At 36.4% G+C, this 14,300-nt stretch overlaps 1 protein-coding gene and 1 long non-coding RNA gene across 3 annotated transcripts in view; one reads left to right on the forward strand and one right to left on the reverse strand.

The window, feature by feature from the left end:
* Window positions 1-11,136, forward strand: part of LOC121343609 — a 45,091-nt gene extending 33,955 nt beyond the window's left edge. Inside the window, exons 2-3 of the long non-coding RNA XR_005953729.1 lie at window positions 10,478-10,581; window positions 11,087-11,136. This is a non-coding gene — a long non-coding RNA (uncharacterized LOC121343609). The remainder of the gene's footprint in view (window positions 1-10,477; window positions 10,582-11,086) is intronic.
* The window catches only part of UNC13C (unc-13 homolog C), a 130,016-nt gene continuing 116,266 nt past the window's right edge, over window positions 551-14,300 (reverse strand). For both annotated transcript variants that reach the window (XM_041418919.1, XM_041418920.1), the window contains 3 exons: window positions 3,722-3,814; window positions 2,837-2,996; window positions 551-1,954 (listed from right to left, as the gene is read on the reverse strand). In XM_041418919.1, the coding sequence (XP_041274853.1) occupies window positions 1,669-1,954; window positions 2,837-2,996; window positions 3,722-3,814 (539 nt within the window). In that variant the 3' untranslated portion in view covers window positions 551-1,668. The remainder of the gene's footprint in view (window positions 1,955-2,836; window positions 2,997-3,721; window positions 3,815-14,300) is intronic.

The raw sequence follows: 14,300 nt of genomic DNA on the forward strand, positions 1-14,300 counted from the left end.
ATTCTTAACTCTCTAAAGGCTGTGCATAACTTCTCTAAATGTTCAAATATACTTAAGACAAATCTAATTTTTAGTATTCAGGGAAGAAGTTTGAGCATGTTTAAACACCTTAAAATCTCGTCTAAACATCTAACCAATATCTCCTGGAAGAATCTGGTTTATGCATGTGATGTGTTACATTTTTAGAAGGCTGACATCAGCATACAAATTATGTGTCCTCCCTTCCCTTAGCTACTTTTCCCTAAGCAAACCTGAAAACTCCAACCTGTGTGTAATGAGAAACACTTGTGACCAAAACCAATGACAAATGCATAGCATTACACAACATTTTTTATATGTGTGTGCATATATAGATATACACCTACCTAATTCATTATATTTTTTAGGACACTGATATATCAAATTGTACACTTACAAAACAGCCAGATTCCAGACAGTGCAAATCATATTTTAATATATTATAAAGCTATATAGTAAGCCCACTCCATGGGCTTCACATGCACATAAAACCAAGAGTTACATAAATAATATCAAATGACAAAACTGGAAAGCAGTTTCTGCATACTTTATTTTACAATTCCTCACTAAATATATTTACAGGACACAGAGTTTGCTTTAGTGCAATACATAGTAATGTTGCATAAGTACAAACTGTTGAACTTTTCTAAAAAAAATTAAAGAAATAAAGCACTTAACTGATGTTACAGCTAAGTATGTAAAGCAACGTTAATAACTCTGAGTGAAAATGCTAACAGCATCTTTTCTTCTCTTAAACAATTTCTAGAAACAAACCACAAACCGGCATTACATATTCCAAACTACTACCCCTTGTACAGTGCCATATCATTTAAAAAATCACTTTTTAAAAGCACATATACTGTACTGTACAGCAACCTGTTTCTACAGATACTGACTTACTCTTTTAATACAAATATGATATTACCGTGGCAGTTTTGAAGAACAAAGTTATCTCAAGATATCAAACATCAGTAACAAACTCTGATAAGCACAGCTTCTTGAGAACCTGCTTTAACAGCATTTCTTCACAGTGATATTTATGAAAGGTTGGAAAAAGAGATTAGCATAAAATATTTCCATCCTTTTCAGTTTTTATGCAAAAATCATTACTTTATATTGGTAATTATAAAATTACAAACACTTTCTATAAGTAACTGCATCTGTAGTAATGATAGAAAAAGTCATCAGTAAGACACCTAAAATGAGGCTTGCATAACATGAGAGTTTGAAGAAAACTAGGTACACCTCATTTTTAAAAGAAGAGGAAGGGATGTAACTTAATTTAGAATAAGCAACACAGTTTAACAGCGATAACCTGTTATCAATTAAAAAAGCTACTTACTTTATTAATAAATGTTAAGCAATAATGAAATTGTGATGAGGTGAAATGAACATTTAAAAAGAGATGATGGAACATTTACTCTTAATCTTAGTTTTGGCACTTCATTGGAACAATTACTTTACCAAAGACCAAAATATGTATAAAAGATATACAGCTCCTTGACATACCTTGCAAATATAGTACATAAGTACTGGCAAACACTGAAAACATAGTTAAACATTCCACAGATTTGCACATGCATGCACTAGTCAGACAACAGCGTTGGATTTATGCTCTCGGCGGTGACAGTCTTGCATTCCTTGAGAATCTTAGGCCGTTTCTTCAGCGGATCTTGTTTCTGTTTTAAGTCTTACAAATTCTTTAGCAACTTCATCATTGTTCCTCTGAGAAAGTATTCTAAGGATGGTTAGGCCAGTCTCATCCACGGAGATGCTCCTGAGCAGGGGGTACCAGGCGGCACAGCTGCCCCTGTCGGCGATGGCCTGCAGCTGGATGACGGTCATGCCGATAACGCGATCCTCCCGCGCAAAGCAGTAATCCTTCACCGACAGGTGCACCTCGTAGGCTCCTGGCTTATCTTCATTGCTCAGCAGGCTGTGAGGATTAACAATATGAATTTAGAACAAGGAGTTCAGTTTAATTTCCCCATGGAATGAATTAATTCTAGAAATCTTGGGCAAATTAAAGTGAGAGTGAGTGGTAGTTTAAGTTTTGTGGTTCCATTTTGTTACAACAGGATATCTAGTTAAACTTTCTACACAAGTAACCCTTCAGATGGATTGGTGATAGAGCCTCTGTTCTCAGCAGCCTCAACAGAAACAGAATTCCCTCAATAGCTGGAACAGACAGCTACCTTTCCCTGTAAAGGACAAAAATGTTCAGCTGGTTCTCCAGCTGTCAGGACCATTACTTTAAATCAGCTTCAAAATATACAGCAAATCCCTGGCAGCAGGCATCAAAAGGAGCTTTGTGGTGAGACACAATGAACTCATTTTTAGTCAGGGTTGGAGGGTAAGGGGAGGAAAATAAATTGGTCTCAGGAAAGGGCAGAGAAGTACTAAATTTAAAACTCCAGGCTAGGTGGAAGCCCCTTACTGATTTAAGGATTAAGTTAAACAATACTATTAACACATGCACAACCCAATACACATTTTGATATCTCTGCAGGTATTATCTAGAAATAATAACTAATGCTTCTGTCCAAACCAATACCTAGGCCAATAGATTCCTAGGGATAGAAATAGTTTATTCCTCTGTAGGGAAATTAATTGTACATTTTAACCAAGTTTTGTAGGACTGAAAGCCTGGTGACTGCCATTCATTTTCATATAAAACAAAGAAACAAATTAGTAAATAATTTTGAAGTGGTGTCTATGTATCTGTTAGGATGGCTTTTTTGTTATTAATGGTTTAAAGGTAAAAGTGTTTTAGGGAAATTTTCAAAAAATATGCAACTCCTAGACATAAAAGACTTACAACTGGAAAGTTTCATTGTACTTTGGTGACCAGGTGTTGCTCTTTGTCTTGGTTCCATGTTTTCTTTTCTTGTCACTTAATTTGGGACCCAGCATGCAAACTTCCACAAACGGCCGGAACATAGCTGTTGTTTGCCAGTTTAGATTATTAATTGCTACAACTATAAAGAGACAAAAGAAATTAAGTTAAATACATTGGAAGTGTGCCGCTTAATTACCCTGTATGACTTGGTATAGGCAGTGAAAGGTGATCTGAGAGCTTTCCTGTGGGATATCAATACCTGGTAAGCCTAGGAGGATGCTTTGCTCCTTCCCTGCCAAGTAAAGTCTGACTACTTTTAGGTTCAAAAGTATCAAGTATAAACATGTATTTTACAAATCCTTTACATTTACAGCTTCTTTTTGTCTGCTGCCTTCACTGCAATTAAAAAAAAATCAGCTTATACTAATCTGAATGATCCTGTGTTTCTGAAATTCAGGTTGTGCAGAACAAAGGCACTTTGTTAAAAATGCAGCTTCTTAAGACTTGGTGCAGTCATTCACCACTCAGCTTTGCTGTAGTTTTTGTAAGTTGAATTATGTACAAGCAGTTGAGAAGTATAATTTGGCACATTTTAATTTATAACTCTATAACTTAGTGTAATAACTTTAAATTATCTACACAGAGAAGCATAGACAGTACTTGTCTGCATAATCTGAACTTTTGCTGATGTTGAGCAAGGAAAAAGTGCACTCCTAATCACTTGAAGCGTCCTCAGAGTTTCTCAAGTACTATAATACCTATCATTTTTTATTTTAGTATTGGTATGTTTGACTTAGGTTGTAGTGCTTGGAGGTTTGGTCATTGTTGTTGCTTTGCTTTTAAAGTTGGCTGTTTGAAACTTACCTTTCACAGTGACTTTATGCTCACCAGTTCCAGGATGGGTAGAGATGTCCACTTGTACAGATATCTCACCCACTGAATTATTTGCAGTTTGACCTGAAACAAGAATTACTGGTTAGCACACCTGGCTTCTTGATGCATCAAGGGAAACAGACACCAAAGGTGAGTGGTATTTTTCTTTAGAAACACTTCAGAATTTCTAATGTGTTGCACATTTCAGCGGGAATCAGTTACAGATTCATAAGTGATTTTGCCACAAAAAAACTGGGCAATTGCAAATATCTGTGGAAAGTGCCTCATTGAAATAAAAAATCCTGTTCATCTGGAACTTTCCATTCTGGTTGTCATTAGGTGTGTTTGCATCTTGAAATGCCAAAGTTGGTGGGTTTGTCAAGCTTTTCATCTACCTCCCAAAAATCTTACTGCTAAGTGTGTATTTGGAAAGTTACTTGTATATCACTGTTGATACTTTGCTGAAGGTTTGTCTCAACAATTTACTGAAGTTCGCACTAGCACAGACAGAGGGGCATAAAAATGAAAGAAGATTAACGGAATGGCAGGAGAACCAGGAACTTATTTTTTAAAATTTTTGCTTTTGAGAACCAGAGGAGGTTGCAAGTCAGTTTGTACAGAAGGACTTTAAATATTGTCATGAAAGGCACCGCAATATATCAGATTATAACAGTAAAACATAAATAAAACCGAGTATGTTTACTTGTTCTTTGATTGGATGACTGTGAATATTGAATTCTGTGAACTCTACTTGCTCCCCAGTGTAATCTCCCATGAACCACATAATAAAGTAAATTTCTATCCCTTTAAACTGGCTGCTATTTCTGTGGGTAGCAGAGAAAAGATTCTATATTCCTCTTATTTATACAAACATTCTTTACCCATTGGTTCCTCATCCCTCTGTATGAGAGGAGGAGCAAACATTCCTTTAGAATTTTTCCAGCAGTTCATATTAAGGAAGGGGTACAGAGAAGAGGGAGGGATGTCTTGTGTAATAATAATGGGGAAACTGATTTCCCCCCTTAAATTAGTTTAACTAGAGTAGTTTTTTCTATTATCATGCTTTGTCTTTTTCTTTCCTGGACTTCCTCACCAGTGGTTTTCTAGAAATGAACTCTACAGTGATGTTTATTCACTGTTTTGGCCTGATCTGTAATTATGTTCTCTACATGGCATGAACATTGCAAAGTCAATCAAATACTCTTACCCCAAGTGTTACCCCTTCAGAGAACAAGCCTTTTGTTACCTGATGTGTCAAAATGTGGAGATTCAGTGATCATTTAACAGGCTCAGAATCTTTGAACATTATTGTGCATTTCCAAGCTTTCAGGTGAGTTTGGCTTGGAACTGTTGTGAACCTACTTTTGAAACATAGCAGTGTTTTAAAAATGCACAGTGACAATGTTTTATTGTATTTATAGCTGCCACTTCTGAATTGCAAGGTACCTGTACAAATTTTGCTGTTAGATGTATTTCATTATCAGTCAGAGGGTTTAGACTACTAACTAACCCTCTAACTAACATGTAAATAATGAATTTATTAGACATCAGTTTTTAAATTACAAGATGTTTAGCTTCACTGGAAGTAATTAAGTTTCTTGTATTTGGATAATTATTTAAAGCTGTACTATATGGAAGCTCTGAGTTGGTGAATCATTCTATGGCTTGCTCACTATAAATAACACATAATTTTAAAAAGAATTTGTATAAAAAGGTAGGAACCAAATGGACCAGAAAAGCTAAATTGTAAGAATAATGCAATGGCTTTATTTAGAATCACAGACTGAAGTATATCTGACGATAGTAAAATTTGCTTTTACTTGGGAAAAGAAAGGAAATTCTCACTTGATGAAGGTCATAAAGTTAAAAGCTGGTTTTCTTTTCTCTTTCAAACACTGTGTCCATTAGGCCATATATCAGTGAGTAGCAGGTTTTTAATGGTGTGACATTTAACCCTTGGTGCTGACTTGTGTGAAAAAGCTTTCCCTTATATTTATGTGGATTACCTGGATTAAATGCAGACAATACCTGTAATTCAGAAAGCAGCTTGCCCAGGATAAGAATCCAATACTATATATATTTTTATATATAGGGTATTCTCATTGGCTTTGTGAAAAGTAAGTCAAAGAGAGCAGGGACTGGAGGCCCTAGAGCATTAATCTGTCTCATCCTTTCATATTGTGAAATTCCACCTTTTCACATTGTTCCATAATGCATGGAATTCAACCTCAGCACAGGTACTTTTTGTGGTGATGAACCTCATAATGAATGATGCGTTTGATTACATCTGCAGCCTTCCTTCAGCTCTGAAGTAGGAGTTGAACACACTGTAACTCTGTTCCAATTAAAAAGCTTTCAATGCCAAGCCAGAAAGGAGAAGGGAAACAGGAATTTGCACCATCTAAATCTTAGGGTAGCATAACCTGAGAGAGAGATTGAGAAGTTCTTGAACCCTCTCCCAATCACAATTAGTAATAATTTACCCCAATTGCAGCGGAAGATGAGTTAAGCTGATCCTGAGTATCACTGAAATGATCAGCTAGTGTCAATTATGTGTTCTAGCCTCTAGCTTAAAAATAAAAGCCCAAGCCAAAACCCCAGGAAAGTTTTAAAAGATGGCAATTAGCATTTTTATCTGATAGCCTTGAGAGCAGACTTTGGATGGTGGTAGTAGTGAAGTGTGCAGTGTTAACCTCTAATAATGACAGGTAGGATTTCATCAGGACAGGAATCTTATGAATCTGTAAGATTAGACTTGTTCTGTTTCTCCAACTTTTTTATTAACTTATGCAAAATATATTCTTGCAAAGGTCTCCTAATCAGTGTGTCTTTCCTTCTCCTGGTGTTCCATAATTGACAACAGTGCTCCAAGCAATACTGCAAATATGTGAATAGTCTTGTATGTACAGTGCTGCTTGATATGGTTATAAAGAAATTTGTGCAAAACATCACCCAGTTTTATACTAAAAGCACTTGACATTAAAATGACCCTACATCCAGTACTGCTGAGAAAACCTCCTTTACAGAATATCTCAGTGAGCACAGACAGTTTCTAGTGGCGTCTAGAACATAAACTGGGTTTCTTCTAGTAATCACCCCATCAATCTTTCTCTTTCTGACTTGCTGAACAAACTAGAGATACAATTCCAGGACGTTTAGTATTTACTTATAGCATCTCTTGCTGACATTCAAGAACTAGGGTACTTCATTTTAAAGTCTCTGATCTGTCTGTTTCTGCTGTTTTGTTTTCTTTTTTTGCTACCAATTCTTGTGCAGTCACAGCAGGAATTAGTGATTCTGACTGCACTATGGAAAGGTCCATTTATCCTACTACATTTAATAAGCCAATTTAGCTGACAATAAATCTCTTCATGCACTGCAAAGGATGATTGCACTTTTCTTCCTTCAGTACTGTAATATAACTCATTTGAAGGCTAACAAACTTACAAATTATTCTGCCTCATGTTTGAAGACCTTATTGATGTTTAATTATTACTGCTTGTTCTCTAATATCTGCTTTACATTTTATTTGTTGTTATGTTTATATCATTTAAAATACAGCATCCTCTTAGTGGTGGGTCTTAAAGTGATCATGTCCATTTAAAGTGCAGTCATTCTTTTGCAGCAAATAAACTGTTAAGAAGAAAAATATCTCCTTTGGCCAAAGATGCTTGCTCCTCAGGGATAGAAAGGCCTAGAAGTCAGGCTTTTATCCCTCCTGATTTAGCACCTGGAATGGCATCAGTGTGAGAGCTGTTGTAGCACTAATGATTTTGACAGAAGACAGACATTTTGGACCAAGGTCCAGGTCATGTATTTCTTAGTCGTGACAATCATAATCATGAGATGTCCACAGAGAAGTTCCATTGCCTTCTGTTCCTTATTTGATATCTTTGGAAAAGGTGAACTTGTGTACTCTGAGAAAACAGCAAAATATACAAATGGAAAATGAGTCATGTACATTTTGGAAAAACAAAAGAGTGACTGCCTGTATTTTCTAGGATAATATTCCTGCTAAATACAAGAGACTGAATCAGTCTGTGATTGTGCACAAAAGCACCTTTCTGTGGAAGGATTCCTTTATGTTTTAGCAGCAAAAAGCTCTCAAATGAGGAGAACTTTGAAAACTAACTTCTAGGTTTGCATGAAAAAGAGAACCCAGCAGAAATAAATGGAATTCACTGAAAATGAGTTAGCATAAAATTTGAGTATGTGGTGACTTGCAGTTTTTTTGCCCCAAAGTAGCCAAAGATAAATAAGCAAGACTCTAAAAACTTTGTATCAAAATTTGTTTACATATGTTACATATGTTTCTCTCCCCCCCCATCTCTCTCTCTTTTTTTTTTTTTTTTGACTGTATCAAAATTTGTTTACATGTGTTACATATGTTTCTCTCCCCCCCATCTCTCTTTTTTTTTTTTTAACTCTGCCTCTAAGGGTTCAGGATTTCAAGATCTTCTTTACTTCTCTGAGGATTAGAAATCCAGTTCAGATGAAAAGCCACTACCTGCAAACCAAGAATCATGTATGACATGATTTTATTACCCAAGACTTAGAAAGCTGGCTGAGCACGGGGAGCCAGGTCAGCTGACCTGGCACTGGTGCCTGTGGAATCCAAACCTCTCCCTTTTTCCTCACTGGTTTTTTCAGTGTAAAGCTGCTCATTTAAATACTGGACCTGTGCTTTGACCTTATTTTCTAAATGGGACATAAGAATGAAAAAGTTGAACAAATATTGAGGCTTTCATGGTTTCCAATGCTCTAGGAATTACACAAGTAATGAAATCAGCACTTTAATCCAGACAAGCATCTGCCATCTTTTGATTGATGATGCCGATAAAATACATACATTTGTCTGGGGTTGAGCTGCTAATTTATTAGGAGAAAAAATATCAGGGTGACTCACTGTTTTTCACAGGATCCTAAGACTAATTTGGAGGAAAACATTGAGTGCATTTTTTAACATTTTCATTTATTCCACAAAGAGTAAGATAAAGCTGAATTGTTAGGAGATGGATGCAAGCTAGATGATCTCTGTGTGTGTTAGAGAAAAGCAAGACAGTAGAGAAAACTGATTTTATCATGATAACCACACTAACTGCAACACATGCTTTGCTTCAAGGGGTTGCTATACAAATGGTTGATAATGATTTGTTTTGGGGGATTCTGAGAACAAAGTCCACTACCTGAAAGATGACTTCAGCGTCCATTTATTCACCATACTGCCGTAAAAAGATTGAAAATATTTAGGTTTGTATTTGATTAGCAAATGTAAATAATTTGCCTAAAGAATCACTTGTGATGGAATTAAGGCTGGCAGGAGTTTGGGCAGTATCTGTAAGCCTCTCCACAACTGTGCAAAGCCACACTATCAAAGCACATTCCCTTCCACTGGAATTGTGGTGCCAAGCAGGGATCTGAGGCACTCAGAACATAACACAGAAGCAGGCTGTTGTGGTGTGAGTAGGAAGTCCTGGTGTGAGTGTTGGCATGGAATCCCCAGCTAAGGCTTTCCCTTCATCTCTCCTGGGAAAGCTCCACACAGCCAGGGCTGCAGTGGCACAGCTCACTGGGAGCCCCAGAGCTGCAGCTGCTGCTCTGTCCATGTGGCAAAGAAACTGGGCATGAGCCAGCCTCAGTCTGGGAGGTGGGGATCCAACTGGCCTCTATCCCTCTGGGGGTGCACGTAGATTTTTAATATATATTTATATATATGCATGTATTCTGTCCAGCGTTTTACCCAGGCCTCTGAAGAGGTTTCTGTATGTATTGAATGCCTGTTTCTAGTGGGAAGGTATTTTTAATCAGTGACATCATATAACTGATGGTTACCCGTAGCTTATGTTTATTTTCTTGAAAATCTAGAGGAAACTGATGCACAAATTTATCTAATTTAGGTGCTTTATTGTTTAATTTAAGGAACAGCTAGAGATTTTTTAATGTGACAGCCTCTGAAGTGAATATTTTGTAAAGAGCTTTTGCTTTACCATTGTCTGGTTTTAACTATGTATACTTTAATAATAATAATTTTTCTGCCGTTATTCTGAGTGCATTTGCTTTGCTATCAGCATATGCTGGAGTACTTTTATTAGCTATAATTCAGCAAGTTTCTTCTTTGTTCTTTCCTGTTTGTTGCTTGCAATAGTGTGCTGATTGCTGCAGCTTGTAATGCAGTTCTGGTTTTTTTTCATGAAATAAGGTTGTGTAACACATGGTTCTGACCTCAATTTGAAACTACAGTGGATGAAGCAGGGATTATTTCTTGAGTTAAATTCTGTCTGAAGTATGGGTTATGAGAGAACTGGAAATGCTCTGTAGGACTTAAATTTCCTGTTAGAATACAGGTATAGCTTTCAAAATATGACAGTTAATAATACAATGGTTTTGACAAGCAAAAGAATAGAAGGTCAGTCTTTTTCACCTAGAAGAGCTGCTGAAGAATTTAAGCAATTTTTATTTTCTGTAGTATGATGTCATCTATCTGCTTGCTTAAGCTATAGTTAATATTGGATTATTGTTTTAATGTCATTCCATTCATTTATGAAATATTGAAGTTATGCTTTTCTTTGTACAATTACATCTTGCAATGGAACACAGAACTGAATTTTGGCTTGGCAATTATAAAAAAAATTTGTCTTCATTTTTGATTGTGTAACTTCCTTCCCTGTGACTTCACAAGACAAGGAGGGAGTTACTGTTAGAGATAAGCATATTTACCTAATGAGTACTATATTTTCTTGTTTTCAGGTACATCTTCCCTTTTTAGCTTTAAATTGTCTGCCATAAGAATGAAGAAATCTGAATCAGACCAGCTGAAGCAAAGCCTTTTCTGCAGCCTTGTAAAAACACAGGTGGGGTTTGCAGTATGAGCTCTGTGCTGTGAGATGAGTATTGATTTTTCTGCTTAAGTGATACAAACTATATTAAGCCAAGCTAAAAAATATAGTGCAGAATCCTGCCATTGTGTATTATTCTCTAACAACATTTGTGAACTGGAGCTGCTGTAAATTTGTAAGGAAAAATATTTCCCTTTGTCAAATAAATAACCATTTTAGATGTGAGAGTGGTGTTTACTTTGGAGAAATTAGTGGCAATAAATGAGAGCTAATTCAGGAAGCTCTGTTTGAGACTGTTCTTTCATGTAGTTTGCTAAAATTAATATTTGTTCAAATGTTATTGGTGTTAATGCTAAACAAGTGTAAATAGTCACAGCATTGGCTATAGTTTATGAAATTACTGAAGATTCAAGGCATTTTCTAAACTAAACCACAGCCATTTAATTTTGATGTACTTTAAGTAGTGTAAAATGGGGAGGTACAACTAAAAAAGGTGACTGCTTCTCTCTTCTTTTTACAGGAGTGACTTAAGAGAAGCTTCACCAGTACTGGCCTCAGCACAGACTAAGGGTAAATCAAGTGTACCATGGAAAAAGTGGGAAAGTTCATGCAATAGGCCAGCAGAAGTGAAGTGAGAGTTTACCCTTTGGCTTTTAGATTGTCTTGATTGTGAAAATGTGTTGAATTTAGCTCAAGTTTGGTTAAAATGATCTTGTACTGCCTGACCTGAAATTTGTCCAATTTGTCTAGAGCTCTTGTCAATGTACAAAATATGTTGTCTTTTGCAGAAGCCTTGGGGCTTTCCTCACATTCTGGGCTGGCTGCTGCCTGCCTTCAGCTGTGAACCAGCCATGGGGTTCCAGCCCTACAGCACTGAACCCCCAAGTTGCTGCAACTGAGCTGGGTTTTACAAGTCAGCCTTGGCACTTTGCTGGTCTTCTACAACTGATTCATGCTTGGCTCAAGTGGGCTGTGCACAAAGAATGGTTTGGTTACAAAAGATTTTGAAAGCAAACCATATAATAATCTGAATGTATGCAAGAATGTTATCCTGCAGCTGATTTTTAGAGGAAAAACCCCACCTTTTTACAGCATGAGCTGATGTTTACTATTATTATTATTAGTGCACAAATAAAGTGACAGTTAAGTCCAGAGTAATAAAATCAATCAGATGTGGACCTCAGGTGATCTAGCTACTGGTGCACTGATGGTGCACAATTATTATCTGGCTGTGTTTTATGAGCTCTTTGCAGAGGTATCAGTCACCACCTACTGTGTTAAATGCTGGTCGCTTAGGCTATGGAATGCAGTTCTCCTCACTAAACTGCCTTCAGGATTTGCAAAATCCTTTAGGTCTGTATCCATGTCCATTTTAGGGACTCCAGCAGTGACCTGCTCCATGGAATGGTTCTTGGCAGAGCCAGCACTTGTGTATGGTTGAATAAGAAAACTGATCCAGGTGGATGTGCTTACAACAGGCACTGCAGAATCAGCTGAATCCTTTCTGGGTAATATTAAATGTGAGGTTCAGATAGGTGGAACTAAACTTCATTACTAGTTTATAAATCATTCTATGTGTTATTATAAAAAGTGTTCCTGTCAAACAATACTGATAATTTATTTGCAAAAGAAAATGCTGCTCTGCATGTTTTACATTGGTGAGTTGGGAATAAAACAGGACAAGTGCTTAGCAATTTTCTGGAAATGTTTATACAAAGGGGCAGCCATAGATTATACCCCCCTTACTATCCTATTGATACCAATGTTAAAATCTGTAATGATCAGAATTTCCACAGGATTTACTGTCCAAACACACAGTTGGAAGTGTGTGGCAGATCTGGGATAACAGTGAAGGAGAAACATCTCCCTCCCCCTCTGCCAGGCAGAAAGGCAGGTATTTAATAAGCTATGTCACTGATAAAGCTAATCTGGTACCTGTATGTCTGTATCTGTATTTATTAGACAACATTTTTCTTTTAGCCTTAATTTTCATAGTGATTACAGATTTGTGTTCACAACACTGAGTGAGTATTAAATATACAGCTTTCATCAGCACAGAATCATTATAGCTAGAAAAGACCTTCAGCCATGACAAATCATTATGTGGAGAAAAAGAAAATGAAAAAAACCAGTTACTGAAAAAGTTACTGTCAGATTATGCTCCTCATTGTCATTTACTTATTCCAACACTTGTCTGTTTTAAAACGTCTTGAGAGTCTATAGTGGTGCTTTGAAAAGAAAAGTCATCAGAGTAAGATTACAGAAGTTAATTTCACTATTCCTGTTGTGTGATAATTTGCTTTTAGAGCATGTGACTATAACAATGTAGTCTCATGATGCATTTGAAAAAGGCAGTAGGAATTGTGCTTTCAACTATTTAGTGTGGTGAAACCACCACAGGAAGATCTGTGAATCCCCGAGTCACCATTTTCAAAGTTAGGAATGGTTTTATTATTATTATTATCTTATGAAAATTTCTATGTTGCCAAGATCTGTAGGAATGTGTGGGCACAAAGGCTGGGAAACAAAATGCTGGTTGAAGCAAACATCCTTCTTTAGAAAGAAAGAAATAAATGGTGGATATTTAGAAATAGTGCAGATCACAGTATTGGATAATGTGGTTATTCCTACTGAACGTGATCCTGCACAAGCACGAACACAGGAGGTATCAACGAGCATGACACACTTTTACAGTGCCATTATCACAGAATTAGAGAATCACTCCAAGATCATGAAGTCCAACCTTAGGCTTTCTGTTTGTGTGGAGAGTTAACTCCCCCTTTTCATGCCAATCAGACAAATTTTTGCTCTTCAGTTTCTTAGAATATCTGCAGCTTAGTCATGGTGAGTGAGAAACTGTTTTGCCCTGTGGGTAAAAGTAAACCTGATTGTTGTCTGATTCTTGTGGTCATTACAGGAAAAACAAGCATCCAATTCTATCTACAGTCATAGTTATTATGCAATATATACTTTCTTTGCATTTATAATACTCTTTTTTCCATTGCTTTGAGCTTAAAATGATATCTGTGTATTGATTATGGATTGGCAATGTGAAAAAAAATAGGCCAAATATCAATCTAATTATATTCCAGAGAAGATTTCTGATTTGCCAACAGGGTGATTTTAACTAAAAGTTAATGATACAGTTATTGCTGTGAGGCTGGACATCATCATAGATGAGGATTTAGTTCTTTTAAATGTGGCATTAAAGGATAACGAAAAGCTTTCAGTCACTTTTCCTTAAGTTTCATTCCCAATGGCTACATTTCTAACAATACTGGTGTGAAAATATAGGCATGGTAAAGTGTGCACAGAAATGAACACAGACTTCAGGCTGAAATCATGATGAAAATCAGAAAATTCAATTTTGTAGTTCAGAATTTATCACTACTTATGGCTACAACTTAATTATTTTTTCCTTCTGAAGCTACAGTGAAGGTATGTGTTAAAGAAAAGCAAAATACACCTAGAAGTAAGTAACAATTTTCTGCCTAGATCCATATTGCTAATTTTTTTCTTTTTGAGAGGAGGAAAAAAGGACTCTACTGCCTGCTTATAAGAGTTTTATAGCTATTTTTGCGTTTGTAATATATGAGTTACTAACAGCGATCTCAGTTTCAATATGGAACCAGCTTAGGAAATCATTCCTCAAAAATAATCTTGGGGCAAGCTGCAAAACTCATGTTTCATGCTTTTTATACTGCAAGTAACATATTATACTTCAGAAGTAAAAA

The sequence above is a fragment of the Onychostruthus taczanowskii genome, unplaced genomic scaffold (genome assembly GCF_017590055.1).
Source record: "Onychostruthus taczanowskii isolate IOZ18803 unplaced genomic scaffold, ASM1759005v1 scaffold6, whole genome shotgun sequence".
In the NCBI taxonomy this organism is placed as follows: Eukaryota; Metazoa; Chordata; class Aves; order Passeriformes; family Passeridae; genus Onychostruthus; species Onychostruthus taczanowskii.